The sequence below is a fragment of the Populus trichocarpa genome, chromosome 17 (genome assembly GCF_000002775.5).
Source record: "Populus trichocarpa isolate Nisqually-1 chromosome 17, P.trichocarpa_v4.1, whole genome shotgun sequence".
NCBI lineage: Eukaryota > Viridiplantae > Streptophyta > Magnoliopsida > Malpighiales > Salicaceae > Populus > Populus trichocarpa.
The window spans coordinates 8,256,377-8,277,634 of NC_037301.2; the positions used below are offsets into that span (position 1 = coordinate 8,256,377).

The following is a 21,258-nucleotide window of genomic DNA, read 5'->3' on the forward strand; positions in this document are numbered from 1 at the left end:
ATGGAATAACTCTAAAAAATAATAAAATGTAAGGAATTGTTATATATTAAATATAATATAAACTATAAAAATAATAATAATAAAAATTCTTCACCGTAGAAAAATGTATCTTAGTATTGATTGACTGAGAGATTATACGGAATGCACCATCGGAGGAAGCATCGCTTCCAGGTGAGTGCAAATCCAATAAAACGAGAAAAAGAAAAGGAAAAAAAAAAAAACACGTGCTCTGTGTCAGATGGTAAACACTCGTATGTGTACGTACTGACATCTTTCTTCCCACCAAGATACAAGTCAGAGCTTACCGTCCAAGGCAGCCAACCGCAGTCGTGAAACCAACCTCTCCATCCGATCATTTTATTCTATATTTTTAGGGTGTATTAATCTAATATTATTTATTTTTTTTAGAATATTCTTTGGTGTAATTTTTTAACGATTAGGGTTCAGAGCTCGACGAAGGTGATATTATTAGTGAAAAGGAAAGACCAGTAGTTGATTTTTAATGTATGATCGGAAAAATAAATTTCTTTCTTAATAATTCCAAACACAAACACTGTTGTTACTCGGACGAAAATGAAGGCCTCTTGTCCACGTTGCAACAAAATAAGAGCGCGTTGGGACCCACCAAGGAGATTAGTTGATTTTAATTAAAAACAAAGATTTATATAGATATATATAAAGAGGTAGGTAGGTTTTGTATCCTCGAAAAATCAGATCGGTGATTAATAGGAGGAAGGGAAGAGTGATTTTTAGAGGAGGGAGGAAAGAAAGAGAATGGGAGGGTGTGCATCAAGGCCAGATAGCTGTGTTTGTTTACCATCATCAAATAAGAAGAAAAGCGGGAAGCAAAGAAGAAGAAGAAGAAGAAGAATAATCTCAAGGCGTGTTTCTTCTCTTAAGGCTGATAAACTCAATGTTCCCGGTCAACCAGATCGCTCTTACTCCAATCCTGCTTTTCAAGGTTTTTTTCATCTCTTTGTTTTGGACATGGCAACTCGTGTGCAAGTTCTCTCTCTCTCTCTGTTTTTTTTTTTAAAAAAATTCTATGGTTCAAAATACAGGAAGCATGGATGGTGCCTGGTCTGATGCTATTTCTGTGCTTGAATCTGAATTTGATGATGAATTTTATAGTGTCTATGATGGTATGTCCTATTTTTATTTTTTTTGGCTTAGTTTCCTTCATTCTAAATTTATTTCCATTGGTGATTGGTAATGATAATAATGTTTTATTTGATTTAACTGTAGATGTTGTATCTGTTACCGAACCAGAGGATGCGTCTGTTTCGTCGCCGAGAGATTCAAATATTATGCAATCTAAAGCCAATGATTCCCGGAGTAATGATCAAGTGACTCCTGTATATGCGGATGAAGTTTCTAATGTGAGCGTTGGAGGTCAAGAGGAGAACAATCACAGTGGGATTCTTCCAAATAATTGCTTGCCTTTCCTTGCTTCAGCTGTCGCTTCCATTGACAAGAAAAGACCATTGAGTCCAGGCACACCGAGTTCCAAGAGAAAGCCTTCTCTTAAACTTTCTTTCAAACGGAGAGAAGGGAATGTTACTAATCCGACCTTAGGTGAGTGTTGCTATATTTCCATGCCTTCTTTTCTTATATCTCATTGTTCTTATGGTTTTGAATGTTGATTGTTGTTTAAACTCAATTTGAGTTCCTGTGAGCTCTGGTTTAGTTAATCTTGACCTTGATTAAGGACTTGAAAAACGTATGTTTTATGTACCTTTTTTGTAGTGGCATTGCATCCCGCTAATGCTTTACTAATGTTTTTATTGTATGAATTTGTTCTGGGAAATAAATTTACTGGAGTGTCTGCTGTATAGCTCTCGAAGTAATGAACAATTATCTTAAATTCAATTCTCTTTATAAATATATCTCCGCACAATCGGTTGTGACCAAATTGCAGAAGTTGGGGTGAAAAAGCTTTTGCTTTTCCAATATATAATACTTGCCGTGTTCTGAATTTATGAAACTTATTATCTCATTTTCTTTACTTGATACTTTGATGCTCTCCCCTTTTTGTCTCATCCCCTTTTATCATCTGCTATATGTCTTAGACTTGCATCTCATGTCACCATCCTCCTTTTATTTCAGTTTCACCCAAGGCATTTGTGCGAAGACCTATTGCTGGTTCCTCAATCCCTTACTGCCCCACAGATAAGAAGATGACTGATTGTTGGTCACCCATTGAGCCAAGTACTTTCAAAGTTCGGGGAAAGAACTATTTTAGGTGAGATTATTATAATGTTTCTGCTCCATCAATATGTTATCATGTTTAGTCCAGCATAGAAAGCTCAATCGTTGGCTTTGTTTATCCTTTCCAACTACCTCAATTCAATCTGTACTAAATGCTTTGTTTTTATCGTTATCTTTGATCTTCTCAACTTGAGAAATCTTTGATCTGAACTTTATCTTGCTTTTAGTAATTTCATTAACAAGGTGTTAGGGATGCAAGAACCACCCACTATTGGTAGAACTACTGTGAATTTAAATGTCACACAAGTAGTTAACTACTATTTGAATCTGCTACTACACACAGGATCACTCTTACTCTGCAGTTACCTTGTCTTAACATTTTAAATATTGGATTCAGTTTGATTTAGTAACAAGCATAGGAGAAAAATGGGCTTGCCGTTGTTGGTAGCATTTGTTTCTGTAAATGGGACTTGTATGCATGTTTGTGTGATATTCATTTCTACTACCTCAAGTAGAGCTCTAAATGTGATATATTTTACAGGGATAAGAAGAAAGATTGTGCTCCAAACTGTGCTGCATTTTATCCTTTTGGTGCTGACATTTTTCTATCTCCGAGGAAAATTCATCACATTGCTAGATTTGTGGAACTTCCTCATGTCAACACATCCGATGAAGTTCCTGGTGTTCTTGTCGTAAATGTTCAGGTACTTGTATCTTTCAATTTCCTTGTTGCCTGAAATTTACTATTTATAGTTCTCATTACCCCTTGATGGAAAAAAATGGGGTCAAAAGCACTAGTATCTCGCTCTAGTACATTAATTAAGTCCATTTATAGTTTAAAGATGCTGCGAACAAGGTTGGTTTTTATGCTGTCGCATGCTAAATTGCAGATCCCAATTCCATGTTTATGTAACTGATTGCTGTATTTGATGTGAAGTTTTTTAACCAAGTATCTTCAGTGATGAGATGAATTATTTTCTCTGCAGATACCTCTGTATCCTGCCACAATATTTCAAAGTGAAAATGATGGAGAAGGAATGAACATGGTCCTGTATTTTAAACTGTCTGAAAGTTACTCAAAAGAGCTCCCCCCTCATTTTCAAGAGAATATCAGTGTAAGATGGGAGGCATCTTCACCTTTGCGCTTTCTAGGTTTTTTTCTTTTCTTTTCTTTTCTTTTAAGTCTCACTAAGAAGTCTCACAATAATACAACAGCATTACATGGTAGCTTTATGGAGGTTTTTGTTTGTCCATCCTCATCAGGGTTATTTATTACTAACAATTCATTAACTGGGTTTTTCCGCATTTCTTTCCTTACAGAGGTTGATTAATGATGAAGTGGAGAGGGTTAGAGGGTTCCCTCTAGATACCATAGCACCATTTAGGGAAAGATTAAAAATATTGGGCCGACTAGAAAATCTAGAAGATCTTCAATTAAGCGCTACTGAAAAGAAGCTTATGAGTGCCTACAATGAGAAACCTGTGCTCTCACGTCCTCAACATGAATTCTATTTGGTAAGTTTCAGATTGCTTATTCCAATCTGCTGTGTTACATTATTTTGTATGATGTGGTGATCATAAGCAGTAGGATATGACTCTCTCTCTCTCTCTATCTCTCTCTCTCTCTCTCTCTCTCTCTCTCTAAAAAATTGTACTTTTCTGCCGCACCGCTACGACACTAACCTGGAGTGCTCCATGTGGTTGTCTTTCTAGGCTCCCTGAGCATAACCTGGAGTGCTCCATGTGGTTGTCTTTCAAGGCTCCCTGAGCATATCAATTCTATGTAACAAATTTGTGTTTACGCAGTGGTCTTATGGATCTATTACTATCAGATGAACCTCATTTTCTCTCCCTTTTTTTCCTTGTTCCATCCTATAACTGGATTTAACGTTTTCACTGAAGCTAGCTGATTGTACTGGGCTCAGTTTCCTAGTCATCCCTTCATCTAAAGAAATGCAGCTAATGTGCCTGCTCTTTTGATATTATTATCTAATGTAATTAAAACCTGGTTTAAATTTTGTGTGACTGCAACTATGGTTGTCACATTGCTCTCCTTTCTTTTAGATAGCTCATTAAAAAAAAAATCTTGAACAATTAATATTTTAATTGGTTGTGTTGTTGGCAGAATTATATTGAAATGTTGCAGCATTGAAAGTTTCATGGCGATGCAACTCCACTATGATCGGTGAAAGTGCATTCTTAACTTGTTTTGAATTTTATCACAGGGAGAAAACTACTTGGAGATTGATCTGGATGTGCATAGATTTAGCTACATCTCTAGAAAAGGTCTTGAAACCTTACAAGACAGGCTGAAGCTTTGTCTCTTGGATTTTGGCCTGACAATTCAGGTAAGCATATCTATTAGATTCTTGTCAAGGCTAATTTGTTTTGCAATGCAACGTGATGTATGGCTTATATTATGTCATCTTTTTCTGACAGGGCCACAAGCCAGAAGACTTGCCTGAACATTTGTTATGTTGCATACGTCTGAATAAAGTGGACCACACCAAGTACCGTCAACTGGGGTGTTGACTAGGCACGTGTTAAACTGAGCTAGGGTTTTGATACTGGAGCATTTTTCAGTCAATGAAAGACTTATCTGATAACCAAAAATCCTTTTTTTGTACTCGTTATCTTATCATCTCCATTCAGGATGTGTGCAAGCTGAAATGTGATCATGCATCCTCCTCTGTTGAGTTTATTAAGCTCCTTCATTGATTTGTATAGATTGTAACTCGAGTGTACAGTTCTGATGAAACAGAATGCAAATAAATTCGTTCTTCTCCGCTTCACTTACCTTCTCTTATGATTTTTTGATATTTGGAAACCGACTCTGTTTTCCTGCTAGCGGTGCTTGAAGGGCATTCACCATGCATGCTTGATGTCTCCATTCAAGATTTCATCGCATGGCAGAGTTGCATCCCGCAGCCAGTGAATTGTCCCTTTGACATCATCCGTGCAAAGAGTGTAAAGGGACCATACGTGTGTATATATGCTATCGCCTCCACTACGTATATCGCTTATAAATAACCCTCCTCTAGCACTCATTTATCGCCTGATCTTACTCGCATGCGCTTGCGGTTGTGTTTCCTGCGTTAATTAATTACTTGGACGTATATACGTGATGAGCCAGGGTTATAACGGCACGAAAGGAAAAGATGGAAGAAACGGGAGGAATATGCAGAGACCAATATTCTCATCAATCAATAAATTGTTTACAAATCATAGCGATATTAACGAAGAACTCTCATGTCATTGAAGCTGGATAACAGCATGTTCATGTGATTACAATGCTCCCGAATGCAATAGAGATGAAGAAGAATTCAAGAGAAAACTAAAATTTATTCCAGCAGATTATACAAACATGACGGTAAAAGAAATTACAAACTAGGCTGTAGAAGGCCCCGTACAGCACCTCCAAAAGTTTGAAATACCACACCTTTCATCCCTGTATTTTTCTTTACAAGGGGTTGGAGGGTCGTAGGAGCTCGTGGTGTTAGCCTCATCTCCAAGGAATTCCTGGCCTCTGCTTTTCTCATCGATGTTGCTATTGCCGAGGCTCATCTCTTGGCTTCTACCGGCTGGCGTGTCCACTAGTTCTCTGCTTCTTTTTGGATTAACTTGAAGATTATCCCAAACACGGCCGGAGGAGCCTTGTCGTCGGAATGAAACAGATGATCTCTGCAGTGCAGTAGCCATGGTGCAATCTTCCTTTTATCTCTCTGATTTCTTCTCTGTTTTGTTGGGACCTCTTCATTCCTCTCTCCCCTTTTCCTTCTAACTAACATAACAAAATGATGGATTCCATAGAGACCTATTGACGAGTAACGCTAGTTCTCCCGGAATTTAGATTCCTGTACACTTATTTAATGCCTTTGATTTTCATCTTGTGCGAGATTTTTGAGGAAGTGAATTTGAATATATTATGTGATAAAATTAGCATTTTCCCAAATTAAAAAACCTAAATATATAGCGAACCCGTCCAATCCTAGAATTTACTAGATTAGCCAACTCAACTGTCGATGTTGGCTCCGGGAAATGCTGGAGAAGATATCGATGTTAACATGATCATATATTCATAGAAATGCGACACACAGGCCACTCATCTTCCACCCTTGGATTAACAGGTTAAATTTGGGTATTGACCCTGATTAATGGCCAAGGACACTGAGAAGTCCCCGTCAAATTAAGGTGTAAAAGGGAGGAGAAATTAAGCCCTCTATGTGTTTAGTGGTGCTGGTTTTAGCAAGTCTTTTTTGATCCTGCTTGATTAATTTCCTGATCTGATAACGATTGAGATCATGTTAGCGCATGCTGCAAGAAAAAAACTAGAAATATTTAATCTGGATCACAGTACATTCAACAAATTTGACACAAAGCTTTGATGATGACACCCTTTAGCTAGCATGATCACAGATATTGCATGCACATGTTTGATCCACGAGCACTCTATTTTTACTTATGGAGGAAATATAACATGATATATGTGCTCTTAGTCAGCTTCATGTGTATAATAATTATATGGCTCAGCACTAGAATTGATGAATGACTTATTCATGATGATGATTAATGAAAATGGTCTCTAACTGGGAAAATAACCCACTCTATAGCTTAGTTTGTAGCTCTGTATTACATGAGATAGAATTGACGCAGGCTCCATTAACATTTTGCTTTAAGCTCCAAATTGGCTGTCAAGCTTCTGAATTAGTAACAATCAAAAGAGGGATCCAAAAGTGGAGGAAATTGCGAGTGCAGCTCTCTGTCTTTGTCCAAGATGCCATCGACAAATGAACTTGCAGATGACGAATAATAGGCCGCATGATCGGCAGCATTGTTGTTCTCTTCAAGTCCATTATTGACAGTTCCGTGATCATATGTCGACCGCCCAACCGATCGGTTCAAGTACCAATCATCATCGCTTCCAGTACTAGTTATGTTGCAAGATGATACATCATTCTGTGCCATTGCCATAGTTGAAGAGTTGGTTGGTGAAAACATCTCATCAAAGTCATATTGCTCTTGTTGATGCTGAAATTCAGTGGAGGAAACAGGATCGCTGAGGAGAAATTCAGTACACGTAAAGGTACAAGTGGGTGTGATCAATGGAGCCTGAGATTTTTGGCAGGAATAGGACTGTGTGAAAGTGCTGGTAGAAGATGAAGATGGTGTTGATGATGGGCAGGAAGAGCTGACCTCATTGAAGAAAAGTGGTAACTGTTTGGTGTCATGGACTGGAAACTGAGCCAGAAAGTCCCATGAAGTGGGGTGAGTAACAGTAGGATTGTATTCCTGCACTTGCTGTTCCATGGTTTTCTTGAAACATGAATGCTCAGGGGTGGTTAAGATGGCAGAAGAGAATTGATGATCAGGTTCGGACATCAAACTGGTGTTTAAGGATTTATTGAGGTTTCCAGTGTTTGAAATGCCACTGATGTTTCCAAAGTCAGAGAAAATCTGTGAAAAAGGTTTGTGAGTCACAGGATCAATCCCCATCTTCTGAAGCATCTTCCTGAGCTTAGTGTTCCAATAGTTCTTCACATCATTGTCTGTTCTTCCAGGCAGTTTCTTTGCAATCAGAGACCACCTGGACAAAATAGGCCAACCAATTGAAAGTCATGGAGTATGCTCTTTTAGTTTACAACTTATACCCACCAGAAAGTAAACAGACAAGGGGGAAGAATCTGTTGTTTCAGGTTTTCAAATGCCCTTTTTATTCTAAGATTTTTGGAAATAGTAACAAGAAATTTTTTTGGGGGGATTTTTTGTTTTCAATTACTTGATTTCTTAATGGATTACTCTTGCCATTACTATTCTTTGGCCACTTGCGAGATCAAGGAATCTTGAGTGAAAAAACCCACCTGCTACCTATCGCTTTATGCAGCTTAATAATAAGCTCTTCCTCCTCGGGAGCGAATCTCTCATGTTTAAGGTCAGGCCTCAGGTAATTAGTCCATCTTAGCCTGCAGCTCTTCCCGCATCTGTTCAGTCCTGTACATGGGCGTTGAGTGGAGATGAACACATGAACATGCATGTCCAAAGATTAAGGAGAGAAATGATCATCATCATCATATATATATGTACGTAGGCATAGAATTACTTAAAATTAACACAAGTATACCAGCTTTCTTGGGGACCGAAGTCCAGTTACCAATGCCATGATTGGAAACATAAGCGAGTATCTTGGCATCTTCCTCGGGCGTCCAAAGGCCCCTCTTCACGTTGGACTTATCACAGCAGGGAGGTCTCCCCATTGTATGACGTCCAGGATAATAGTGGGCAAATTAAGAATGAAGAGACGAGATCGAGACTAATTAAGAGGCTGATAATTGCTTGATCATCTGCTAGATTTTGCTGCTCGGCAATCCTAAACCCTTGCTGCTGTACATATACTGCCAAGTAAAACATGGTAAAGAAGAAATTAAAGAGAATTAACGAAATATGCATGCATTTAACAAGTGGAAAGGGGCAAGAAAAGCATGGTGGCTCCCAATGAACAGCAATTGCATGATCAGTTTTCATCTTCTCATTCTTAACTGTTTTTCTCGAACGCATGCCATCGCCATACAAGGCATCCCCCCCTCCCTCTCCATTTATCTTTGGCTCCAGTATTAACATTTTGTTTCCTTGAGCTCATAATATACGTATGAAGCAGTTCTCTTATGCTGTGTATGCTATATATTAGGTCACGCCTGCCTGACGTGAGAAATACAAATTGATTTTCTAAGCTATGGGGAGGGGGCAATGCGACTCTTGTGTCAGAGAGCATTAGGCCTCCTCTTTACTGAAATCTCTGGCTCTGGGCTGCGTGCAGAATATTCTCATGACACAGTGAGACCTCGTCCTCAGCATCTAAGGGTACCAAGAATATTGCACAGGCTACACTACCAGAATTGGTAAAATATTTTTAAATAATTACTTATGGAATTACATCCGGTATTTTTTTTTAGGGAAATACTGATGGAATAAAATGAGTAATTTTTTTATGTTTTTTTTCCATCAGTAAATCTATCGGTAATAATATTTTTTATTATCAACGGTCTTACTGACAGATAAAAAAATACCGATGAAAGATTTACTAACAAAGAATCTTCGTCAATGATTTTATTAGTAAATTAATTACTAACAAAATAATAATATAAATATCAATAAAAAATTTCATCGATAAATATAAAAATTATGATAAAGGTCTCTGCTTGATTCCCAGAGCTGTTGCTATGAGAATTTAGGAGAGGAGTCAGCTGCATAAACTTCTAATGCTACAGAAGTTTCCATTTGTAAACCAGGGCTTATAGCACTCAGTATCCTATCCAAGTGGAAAAAAAAAAAAATCATCTAGTAGGTGGTCTAATAATAAAAGTTTAAGACTAAGTAGTTTGCTCTCTCTGTGGTTGCTAATATAATGGTCATTGGAGGTTTACATGGTCGTTAACTTCAGGGCCCGTGGAATTAGTCGAGGTACGCGCAAACTGACCCGAACACCCACGTCAATAATAATAAAAAAAAATGATGGCAGCTTCCGTACTGTTCTTGCCATTTTAAGAACTGCAGCAACACTTGGTAGTCTACTGCTTAACTTGGATTTTATCTCATTTGAGCAGCAAATCTATTCCCAAATAAACTTATTTATTTTGCGTTGCACCGATTCACTCATTCAACCCAATTAAGCATCTCTAAAGCTATTTATCGATTGGAAATAAACACATCTTCAACTAAAATAAAAAAAGAAAAATCAGAATATGAATATATTATATATAGATATCCAATTATGTAAATTCTCGGTTGCTCTATTTCTTAAAAATATATATTATAAATCAAATCACAAATATAATTTAAAACATAATAATCTTAAAATATTTAGACACAACACTGTACATTATTGATCCATGTTCAATTTAAATTTTTAATAGCTATTGATTTTTCAAAGAAATATTACGTAATCTTATAATTAAATATTAATATGGATATAAAAGACATTTTAGTTTTGTACTCTAATAAATTTTGAAATAATTTAAGGAATTTATAACAGAGAAAACATACTAGATATGTGCCGCGCTATGCCGCGGGTCTAATTATTTTTTTCATTAGAAATAATATTCATGTGCCGCAAGTGCTTTTTAAATAAAAAAAAAAATTGTGATTTGGGTTATAGATCCGGCTGGTTTAAAAAAATAATTTTATTTTAATTAGATGATAAAAAAAAATTAGACAATAATAGTAAATGGAACAAATTAAAATAATAAAAAAGTGATCACAATAAATTTTTTTAAAATAATGAATTTTTTTTTTCCTAAAAGGTAAAAACCAATGTAGCTCAATTATTAACTAATTAAATATGAAATGATAAAATTGGGTAAAAAAAAAAGGAAAAAAAAAGCCATGAGTCAGTCCGAGTTAGCATGACAAACTTGTAGCTAGGTAATAAGGGGCTAGCTAACTTATGTTAACCCGCCAAACCCGCGATCCAAGTCATGAGATCGTGATAACCTGATAGAAAAAAAAAACAAAGAAGACCATAAAGCCCATTTAAAAAAATGATGTTAACATGTGTTGATTTTTCAAACTCGTGACCCATGTTATTAGACCAAAAGTACCATATCTAGAAAAACCATGAAGTTCAATCCCCAACCAATCAAATGTTGAAGAATAAAATTGAAAAACAAAATTCAATTATACAAAAAGATTCAAAACAAAAAAAAAATAGCAACTAAAAGAATGAGGATCAAAATTGAAATAAAAAATAAATTAGAGGGCAACTATAAATTTTTGATTGAATGGTGAAATTGAAAAGAAAAATCAATTTAACAAAAGTAAAAAAAAAAGTTCAAAAAATGAGAACTAAATTGAAAAAATAATATATCACAAATTGAGATTGAATGATGAAATTGAAAACAAATAAAAGCTTTACAAAATGGTCAAGAACAAAAATTTAAAATCAAAACATTACGGGCCAAAATTGAAATATTAATAACTAAGAGGATAACTCTAATTTTAAATAATCAGCTTGATTTTCGATGGAAAGAAAGGGAAAAAATAGAGGAAAAAAGTTCTGCCAGCAACAAACTATTGTGCCGCCACACTAGAAAGAAGACGCAACAACGATTCCCAATGATATGGAAGGGAATTCTAGTCGCAAGCACCACTAAAAGGTCACATGAATGCATTTCCTACACGCTAGTGTGTACAACTATTTTTTTATTTAAATAATATTTTATATTTATTAAAAAATCAACTTGCCCACGTTTAACTTGATAATAGAAAAAAAAAACTATAATGAAAAAATAAAAAAGCATAGGACGCAAGTTTTAAAAGTTTTATTTTAAAAGGTAATTTTGTTATTTTATTATGCATAAAAAATAAAATAATTAAAAAGCTCTTAAATGCAAGTTTTACAAGTTTTGCTTTGAATCATTCAACTATAGAATTAAAAAGACAATTTTACCTCCAATCAACCTAGTAATGACCACTTAACCTTGTAAAAAAACCAAAATACCCCCAACACTAAAGGTTATTATTTTTTTTATTTAGAAAAAAATAATAATTATACTATTCTAGTAAATAGTAAAACGTGTAGATGTAAAATGTCTTTTGTGTTAGTTTTTTTTTTTTTAGTTGTTTTCTTACTGTGATCTTATGATGTAAATAAAAAGATATGCAATAGATATATTGAATTAAAATTCATAATATTTTAAAAATATATATATACCTCGTACCAAATTTTGATTCAAAATCTTTTATTAAAATATTTTTCTTACTGTTTTCTAAAAGTTTATGAATGTTTTAAAATTTTATCTTCTTTATATACCATGAAAAAAGAATTCCATTCTACATCATTAATTTTTAATACATAGCATATATACACACATCCTATTGCGACATACCACCTTTTTAGAACCCAACCTAACAGATTAACCCATAATTCGAGATGACCAGGTATCAATAACATTAGAAGAATTGACTTTCAAAATCTAAATTAACCCACAACCCTTTAACCGGAGAAAACCTAGTCAAAGCTAATGATTTTTTTTTATTTAAAATAATATTTTTTATTTATATATATATATATATATATATATATATATAAAATAAATTACCTAAATCATCTCGGACCAACCCACCTAACCATGACCCGAGATGCACTCCGAGTCAACCCTAGGTTGTGTTTAAAAACTAAACTACATACCACCCCTATGACAAATTAATGCAAGCGCATGCTACATCCTGAACTCGGACAACGTTCCAGGTAAAACATTTGCGTGAATAAACCCTAAGCACCCTATCCACACCATGAATTTCATGAATGCCGACCCAAAGTGAAATGGGGGGGAAAACAATCTGAGATTAGTTCTATTTTTTGACAGTTTAAGTGTGAGTGTCGAATGACTGCTCCATAAGGTTTAGTATAGCTCCTTGAGGTTTAATAAAGATATGCCGCATACAGGTACAAAGACAGCACGGCCCACTGTAATCTACAGTGTTTAAGTATGAACCCTTTCATTTTCAAAACAAAGAGACTTCCTAGGACGAGCATACCTTACAGCTCTTCCTACAAGAACCATAAGACCCCTCTGAACCCACCATATAAACAGGGTTCTTTTGGCACTCACCGGCCTTTGCCCACAAAGGGCAGTTCTCATTCTCATCGATACAACCCCCGCTTGCTGCATGCTTCAGCGATTTCTCAAAGGATCTGACATGAATCCACTTGGTTGCTGACCATTTCTCACCTTCAATAACTGGACAACTCCCGTGCAAGCTGTTTGTGTCAGTCGTTGCGTCGGGATGAAGACTGAAGAACAGCAATGCATCACCCTTCTGGGGTTTCACTGCAATGATATAATGTAGAATTTTATGGAATGCCTGGTAACAATAAAAGGGAAATCGAAGGCTGCATATTCACTGAATGACAGCCAAAACAACAATACTACATGGCAAATGAATCACATCATAACTAAATCCGTAGAAGGTATTGAAATGATCGCTCACTAGTCTGCTTGGTGTATGATTGATTAGATGTGTTAGTGTTATGCTGGATATTTTAAAAGAAGGTTACAAGAAATTTTCCAAGGAGCTATCAAATTTTGGTCAGTGTGGATTTAAAAAACTACAATGGAAATCAAGACACGACATTAATAATCAACACCACAAATAGTATTCCAATCATATAATACACCAAATGGCAGAAGCATCAATAGAAAACTTTCCAATCATCAGCATCACATGAATATTCTGCTAAAAATCCAGAAACAAAAATGATCATATGATGAGGCAAGTGGTTTCCAAGTTTTACCCTTATGAGTTTGGAAAACCATTGAGGGGCAAACAGCCTGTTTGTGAGACATACCATGCTCAACCAAAGAATACACAGAAAAGAACCAATCCTATAGAGCCATTTGGAGTCATCTGCCAAGATTCTTGGGATTGAATCCAGTTCACCTCTAAGATGGAGGAATTAGGAAAAGTAGAAGACAATCTCAATTGTGCAATCCAACCATTAACTAAATAAAAGGGAATTAGCTTGGGATGTCCTTATATTTCATGGGTTGTCTCCAATAAATCATTATATGTTTAATTGCAGCTGTCCATAAATATAAGCATAGTACCCAGTAGGTCCTGTTGAAATTTTCATTCAAGTAGACGGATTTTGATACTGGATTGGCACATGACACAAAAAAAAGACTTTGAAAAAATTAAAGCTTACCTATTAACACATCACCAATTGCATAAAATAATAATTATTTTTTGAATATTTCAAATGCCCTTGTGTTTATTTTCAACCATCAATTTTGTCCATATGTTTCCAATTCAATCAATCTAAACTTTTGTTATTCAATTTTAGTCATTTATGACCAATTACAAAAATCTATGAAAATCATACGTTAGTTAAGGGTTAAGCGGCATTAAATGGATATAGTTCACTCAAAAGAAGGAGAAAGCTTGCTTTGAGTCCTGCCCGTGCCACACATGTAAGGAGGAATGGGTGGCATGTGCGAGACAAAGTGTTTTATTTTTTAAAAAAAGAAAACATAAAGATAAAATGTTTTAATATTTTTTTGCCATTTCTTCTTGCACGTGCAGAACTCAAAGTAAACTTTCTCTCTCTTCTAATTGGATCAACTTAATGCCATAACAACAGATTTAATGCATTTGAGTAATTGGCCTTAATTGACTCAAATTGGATAACAAAAGATTAGATTAAGTAAATTTAAAACACAAGGGAAAAATTGACGACTAAAACAAATATAGGGGCAAGCTATAGGGTTAAGCCAAATAATTATTTTTAAGAGTAATAAATAATTATTTATAAAACAAAAAACACTTCCAAGATAATTTCATGAGGATAGTGAGGTCAAAATATCGTTATTTTATAAGTTATATGCAAGCCACATGTCAAAATCCTTTAGTTTGGATGGAAATGTATGTGGAATGACATATTAGAAATTATGCACAACTTGGTTGTAATTAGACATGTGAGAATATATTAGATACAACCTCTAAAATATAAGGATAAACTAAGATCATTCTGCTTTAATAATGGTACAAAAAATCCAAAGGTGATTCAAAACTACTGCCCATTTTCTTTTATCAAACTCCTATTATATGTTGATGCCTTCTTCCACTAAAATGAATCTGGGGAAATTAGTGCGAGTTACTTGTGTTAAGATACACATCAAATAGTCAAATAACAGAGTAGTCAGGCTCCATCTCAAAAATAATACCTGCATAGCCATTTTTTGCACAATCAGACCAGCTATCATCCTTTGGTTGAATTGTTTTTCCCTGTACAAGGCACATAATATGTTATTGGCAACAGAGATACAAAATGACCTTGAACCGAAGGACATCGGAGAATCATATTCACGGCTAATTGTTTACCTCTGAGTTGGGAAACACTGTTTCTCCACCCTTTCCAACATTGGACAGATACATTAACACAGTGACAACCCGGTGACCACCCAGCTCTTGATTAGCCTTGTCATGAAAATAATCAAAATGCGGTTCATACTTCTGACCATGCTCATAGTGTAGTATTTGAATGGACTCCCCGTTTTCTAATTACCAAAGGCACAAGAAATATAAATTTTTTTCTGCATAAATTAAAACATCATAAACCAAGACACATGGGAAGAACATACCTTGAGGAAGAAAAGTCCAAGCAGCAATTCTGGCCTCAATATCATCAACAATTTCATCCTTCAATGATGAATGAAAGGACATCATTTAAGCCTAACAAATTCCAGAAACTAAAAAAAGCATTCATAATAGAATATCTTTCAAAAATGAGTAGATTTGTGGCAGTAGTATATTATAATCATATAGCACACCATCCAACATAAACTTCTAAGAAATAGACAGTGTTCTTATGGAAAACTAACCTTTTATCTAAATTGCCCTCAGTACCAAAAAGTAACAAACTAATAAGTTGAAAACTCATCCAAGGCCACAAACAACTTTTACTAAGAGCTGCATTTAACATTTTAAAGTGTGGTTCAAATATATTTGAAAGTCACTACCAATCAACTTTGGGTCAACCAATTCACTGAGAATCAGAGAAAGGGAGGACTTTTCTTAATAATATCTGGGTAATGGGGCAAATAAATGACTATAGCAGTAATTGATTCTAACTCAGAGCTTCACATTTAGAATAGGTTTGGTGGACTGCAAACAGTAACGGGAACAGATCTGGCTATGTTGGGTTATGAGATTAACTGCACTTCAAAGATCTCATTGGTGATTTCAAGGGACTGAAATATGTTTGAAATCGAAGTCATTCCATTTCCCATCATCGGATAATGTTTACCTTCACACAGCATTCTGCAAGGGCAACAGCTGTGAAAATCAAGCTTGGCAGGAAGAAGGCAGGAACTCAACCATGTGGATTCTGAGGTGATAGTTTTCTATGCAGGTGGTAGCAAAGAAATATTAAACAAATCCTATTCTCAACATATTTTTAAATGTCCTCAACAATCCTATGCCATACACCCTCATCTCCTAGTTCCTAAAACACTGTCAAATGCAAGACTTCACTGCACACCATTGAGTGATCAAACTTTCATTTTCATAAGAATGTCAATGGAGTGTAACATATCATGCATAAGCATTATAGATTTCTACATGCTGATAAAATCCTATATGTGAAAGTAGAAATAAATTGCTGATAGCCAGTAGCCATTAAGAGCTAAACAAGAAAAAATCAAGTCATAGCATACCTCAAGAAAAACCTTGAAGATCAGTTGGAACAAAGATAACAGCAGATTCATTACAATTGCATCGAATTAAGTGGCAGGCAAAAGGGCCCTAATGAGATTTCCCAATCCATGTTGAGAGTAATAGTATGTTTAAATCTATGTACAATATCTATGCAGTGCAAGATTTCATTAGTTTTCGAGTCCATGTTCAGGCAATAATCCTATTGAATACATGCTCTATTAATTTAATCATCCTTTATGTATAAATTAAATATATTCTGCACAACAAAATCATATTCCTTAATTTATTGGGATCAATATTCACATTCACAAAACCCTTTATCTTTATTTGATATAAGGGGGGGAAACGCGATTTTATAAACATTACATTACATTACATAAGCTAAGTTACTCAAACAGGAAACAATATAAATTCATGGTCATATCAAATCAGCAAACAAAATGTCAAACAGTCTATGGTTCAAAAATTCAAGAAAGACCTGGGATTTTCCAATAAACATGCCAGAGCTGGTTCTCACTTCACTCTCTATACTCTTCCCGGATTCATTATCAGCCACCATTGATTTCTCGAGTTTATCTCTAGCCTACTCCAGCACCAAATCAGTAACACCAACATATTATATTATATTATAAATAACTAAAAACAACTAAATCACTATGAGAATCAATTGGGCAATCAAGCAAACCTACAAAATACCAACCAGATTCATAAGATGATCACACTCCTCATCTGATAAAAATCCCTTGTATAAGAAAGCCCTGTTAAGTTTGAGAAAAAAGAAGAACCACGGCAATAATTTAAAATTAAAAAAAAAAAGAATTTACTGATAAAAAAAAGTGAAAAAGATGGGGAAAAAAGAACCTGGGATTCCAGGAAAGTTGAGTGACCCGAGTTGGATCAAACACACTTTTTTTCTGTAATCTAAACATCAAGACAAGAAAAAGAAAACATAAATCAAATAAATTACACAAAGAAAGAAAAAGTACACATCAGGGAGAGAAGTACATTTTCTTGTGAGGATGCAATCGAATGGAAGAACAAGAAAAAAGAGGGAAATTAACAAGCATAGAGCAGAGACAAAGCGCCACAAAGAATCGACATTCCATTTCACAAGAATTTTTTTTTTTCTCTCAATGAATAATTGTTGTAAGAAAAGTATTCAAGAAGAATAAGGAAGGAAGGTTTTTTTATTTTTTTGGGGTAAGAAATTGAATTGAACGTGAAGACTTATTGCCGGTTTTTAAGTAATTTGGGTGGAAGTAGCCGGAGACCCTCCTTTTCTCATTTAAGATTTTATATTTAATGGGCGCCCACCGGATTTGCTCTCCGTTCGTTGTTTTTCTTAAATGTCAAATTGACCCGCAATTTCCCAAACCCATAAAAACGAAGAAAAGTCCTTTTCTTCTCCTTGTTAGAATTAGAATGAGAGCAATGCTATAGCAACAAAGCTTAAAATCCTAATTAAGACTGTTTTAAAAAAAATTATTTTTTTTATGTTTTTAAATTGTTTTAATATTAAAAATAAATTTTAAAAAATAAAAAATATTATTTTAATATATTTTTAAATAAAAAAACATTTTAAAAATAATTATTATCAAACTACCCATCATACCGAGTATCCCAACTTCATAAATATTATTTAGCAGCCACTGGAACAATGGAGAAAACTTTATATTTGATATTCAGTATTTTATTATTTTTTATTTAAGCATCTCACCTTTAATTCTACATACTTTAATAGATAATCTTTTATTTTTTACTATTTCAACGCCCATAGTTAATGCAATTCTTTTTTTTTATTATTCGAGGAAACTCCACCTCTGGAAAGTGTACTTTGTAGGTTCAGGTGAGCGAGTAAAATCTCGGCTGTCCCAGACTCTTACAAGAGGTGCACGCCTTGACTCGAACTCGAGACCTGCTGTGCAGATCTCAAGCCCTTTGCCATCACGCTATACCCCTTGGGGACAGCCGGGGTTAGGAATGCGGTGTAAACCGCGTTCCAAAAATTTTGATTTTTTTTATTTGCTTAAAATAAATAAATAAATATATATATATATATATATATATATATATATATATATATATATATATAGATCGTTTTGATGCGCTGATGTCAAAAATAATTTTTTAAAAATTAAAAAACTTTACTTTGATATATTTCTAAACAAAAAACACTTTAAACCACCACCGCTACCATAATTCCAAACAGACTCTAAATACTAACATGTGGGTTCCGAAAAGATAAAATTACATACTTGGTACTTGATCTCTTATTATTTTTCTACTTAAATATATAATCTTTGTTTTTTTATTTATTGGAGATATTGACCTTTTATTTTTATTTTTTTCTATTTGAGTCCTTATTGTTCCATCAATATATATTAGGTGTTGGTGTGTTTGTAATTTCATGACAAGTGGTGAAAAAATGAGTGCCAATGAAAAACAAATATAAAAAACCAAAATAAAAAAGAAAAGGTGAAAGTAGAGAACTTCATTTCATATACAAGCTTTATAATAGTTTATAATAAATTAAATTATAAAAAAAAGGGTAATTAGGAATTTTAATTAATTATTAACAAGTATTTCAAAGCACCATTAGCGGGACATTGATAATTTTATAAGAGGTTCATCAATTTTATTTTATTTTTTACAAAATAAAATATTTGAAATTATTTTCATATAAAATAGGGATTTTAAAATTCATGTTATGTTTTATGTAATTGAATAAAAAATAATATATGTATTTTTTTTTTTATGAAAGTAAATACCACTTCGAATTTAAAATCAACAAATTATTTTCCAAATAGCCTAGTATATTCAATCTTTTAAGAGTACCCCGGTGCATTAATATTCCTATTAGTGGTCACATCCTACTGAAGAGTCTACGATCCTCTACGAGTAATGACGCATGTAACCTAGCTTTAAATTGTGGTCATAAATTCATAATCATCCGATCACTAATACAAAATATACTGAAACGATGACGTAAATCACTGTAGCAATTTACGTTACAATTATTTTTTTAATTTTATTTTCAAACTTTTTTTTTTAAGAATAGCTTTCTATAATAAATTTATGATTAATTTAATGAAAAAAAATTCTAACAAAAAAGATTGTACAGTAAAATATGCAGAAATCTCATGGCATATCTCAAATTTAATCTACCTATTTTTCTTTTTCTGCTTTTTCAGTCTCAATAGTTTTGGAATTTTAAATTTAGTTCAAAAGTTCATTTTATTTTTTTCTCAGTTTTTTAAAATAAAAAAGAAGAGAGAAAGTTGCAAGATTACAGCAAAAAAAAAGTCATCGATTGGTCACATTCCAATGATTATAAGCTCAAAAATAGGTTTATATAATTAATGGCGTGCGTGGAATAAATATAGAAAAAAACATAGCAAATATAATCTTTTATTTGAAAGGATGTAATAAGGATGTTGTCTATATTCTTTCAGAGAGATCATCAGATTAGTCAGGATAAGTTCATAGTGTTTTATTCAAGGTTAGATCTTTCTAGCATGTCAGGCTTTCTTCAATTTCCTCTTGGTCCTAAAGGAAGATCTTACTTAGTAGAGATTGGTGCAGATGGAGATTTGTCTCGTGTATTGGTGATGAGACTGCTACTTCCTTGTGGTTAGACTATTGGTTGTCGGATGGTCAACAATTTTGTGACCTTTTGCCTTTCGGCGGTGCTATCATTAGTTGAGCTTTCATGGGATGCCAAAGTCTCAAACAATACTAAGAAAGATTTTTTATCGACTCTGCATAGGAGGTTTTTATAGACACGAGACCCGCAAATTCTATGTATCACCTTCTCTGGTTTCCACGTTATATCCTGAGACACTCTTTTTATCTTATGGCTTGCTTCTATAGGTTGTCTCCATGCTATAGATAAACTTCATGCTTATCAGATCATCAGCTCCTCAGTATGTATCATTTGTGGCTCGCATATCAAGGCATGAGGCCATCTGTTCTTTTAGTGTCCTTTCTCTACTTCGGTATGAGGGGCTACCATGAGCAGGACTCTTGTGAGTTAATCTTCTATAATATGATGACCTTTGCTTCAGTGGACATACACGCACTATAGGCACAGAAAGGAGTTCTTACATCTACTTGCTCAATTAGTACTCTCAACCACGATTTACTTCATCTGGTATGAGAGAAATAATCGGGTTTTACACCAAGCTTATTGTCCTCATCATATTGTTAATAAGTAAATATTTGAGCTTATCAAGTTTCATATTGGTTGAGATAGAACCAAAATACCAGATCTCATATACTTTCAGGTCCATATAGTGTCTTCTAAAATTATAAGATACCTCTAGTTTGTTATCTTTGGAGTTCCATTTAGCATGTTTGTTGTTTTTGCAGAACCGACCAATCAATTCTGAGTTTTCTATGAATCGGTCGACTAGTTTAATAGTTGTTGTTTAGGTAGTCTTTTTTTTTGTTTTGTTTTATTTTGCTTTTGCTTCTTCTTTTTTCTTGCTGTCTAAGATCAGTTTAATCTGGGTTACGGGATAATGTGCATTTTAAGGTATGCCTTTTGTATTTTTGTACAACTTCTCTCTTTAATACAATTACACTTATCTAAAGAAACAAAGGTTTAAAAAAAATATTAAGAGATTGCTTGATTATTCAAAAATAAAACTTGTGTGTGAGAGTTTGCTCTGACTCTTGGTTCTTCATTGAAATACTCTGACTTATCAAAGGATTAACCAAGTTTTATGGCATCTTCTATACTTTTCATTAGTGTCTCGATTATAGGTTTCTTTTTTTTTTAGGGGGGGTTGGTACATATTATCATTGTGTCAAGCTTAATTATAAACACGAGTTTAGCTTTAT

General features: G+C 34.2%; 3 protein-coding genes and 1 long non-coding RNA gene across 5 annotated transcripts; 1 reads left to right on the plus strand and 3 right to left on the minus strand.

Moving 5' to 3' along the window:
• Positions 1-683: 683 nt before the first annotated feature.
• On the plus strand, positions 684-5,000 carry LOC7482432 (uncharacterized). Of its 2 annotated transcripts, XM_002323780.3 has the most exons (9): positions 686-961; positions 1,062-1,142; positions 1,246-1,575; positions 2,107-2,242; positions 2,750-2,912; positions 3,195-3,323; positions 3,529-3,723; positions 4,434-4,556; positions 4,648-5,000. In XM_002323780.3, exons 1-9 carry the CDS (start codon positions 775-777, stop codon positions 4,738-4,740), a joined length of 1,437 nt encoding a protein of 478 aa, XP_002323816.1. In that variant the 5' UTR covers positions 686-774; the 3' UTR covers positions 4,741-5,000. The 2 variants fall into 2 exon arrangements, with proteins under 2 accessions (XP_024445089.1, XP_002323816.1); XM_024589321.2 differs by lacking the exon at positions 4,648-5,000 and having other exon boundaries at positions 684-961; positions 4,334-4,482.
• Positions 3,852-4,207, minus strand: LOC127904511 (uncharacterized). Its single transcript, XR_008057779.1, has 2 exons — positions 3,938-4,207; positions 3,852-3,891 (listed from the first exon to the last, which is right to left on the minus strand). It is a non-coding gene; the product is annotated as an uncharacterized LOC127904511 (long non-coding RNA).
• A 1,746-nt stretch (positions 5,001-6,746) lies between the features above and the next one.
• Positions 6,747-9,161, minus strand: LOC7495937 (transcription factor MYB35). The gene is made up of 3 exons (XM_002323987.4): positions 8,327-9,161; positions 8,067-8,196; positions 6,747-7,792 (listed from the first exon to the last, which is right to left on the minus strand). The coding sequence occupies exons 1-3, from the start codon at positions 8,457-8,459 to the stop codon at positions 6,913-6,915; spliced, it is 1,143 nt and encodes a 380-aa protein (XP_002324023.4). The 5' UTR covers positions 8,460-9,161; the 3' UTR covers positions 6,747-6,912.
• Positions 9,162-12,524: 3,363 nt separating this feature from the next.
• On the minus strand, positions 12,525-17,769 carry LOC7495938 (probable prolyl 4-hydroxylase 7). Its single transcript, XM_002323988.4, has 8 exons — positions 17,422-17,769; positions 17,278-17,337; positions 17,117-17,174; positions 16,895-16,999; positions 15,342-15,399; positions 15,082-15,257; positions 14,925-14,985; positions 12,525-13,031 (listed from the first exon to the last, which is right to left on the minus strand). Exons 1-8 carry the CDS (start codon positions 17,520-17,522, stop codon positions 12,724-12,726), a joined length of 927 nt encoding a protein of 308 aa, XP_002324024.1. The 5' UTR covers positions 17,523-17,769; the 3' UTR covers positions 12,525-12,723.
• Positions 17,770-21,258: the final 3,489 nt, after the last annotated feature.

Bases quoted from the DNA above. Each gene is read 5' to 3' on its own strand.
- LOC7482432 (XM_002323780.3), top strand. From the start codon at position 775: ATGGGAGGGTGTGCATCAAGGCCAGATAGCTGTGTTTGTTTACCATCA. The intron at 3,724-4,433 runs GTAAGTTTCAGA...ATTTTATCACAG, and splicing joins CTCAACATGAATTCTATTTG to GGAGAAAACTACTTGGAGAT. The intron at 4,557-4,647 runs GTAAGCATATCT...TTTTTCTGACAG, and splicing joins ATTTTGGCCTGACAATTCAG to GGCCACAAGCCAGAAGACTT.
- LOC7495937 (XM_002323987.4), bottom strand. From the start codon at position 8,459: ATGGGGAGACCTCCCTGCTGTGATAAGTCCAACGTGAAGAGGGGCCTT. The intron at 8,197-8,326 runs GTATACTTGTGT...GCCCATGTACAG, and splicing joins TTCGGTCCCCAAGAAAGCTG to GACTGAACAGATGCGGGAAG. The intron at 7,793-8,066 runs GTGGGTTTTTTC...TATTTTGTCCAG, and splicing joins CATAAAGCGATAGGTAGCAG to GTGGTCTCTGATTGCAAAGA.
- LOC7495938 (XM_002323988.4), bottom strand. From the start codon at position 17,522: ATGGAATGTCGATTCTTTGTGGCGCTTTGTCTCTGCTCTATGCTTGTT. The intron at 14,986-15,081 runs GTAAACAATTAG...TGCCTTGTACAG, and splicing joins CAGTGTTTCCCAACTCAGAG to GGAAAAACAATTCAACCAAA. The intron at 13,032-14,924 runs GTATTATTTTTG...ATATCATTGCAG, and splicing joins TGCAAAAAATGGCTATGCAG to TGAAACCCCAGAAGGGTGAT.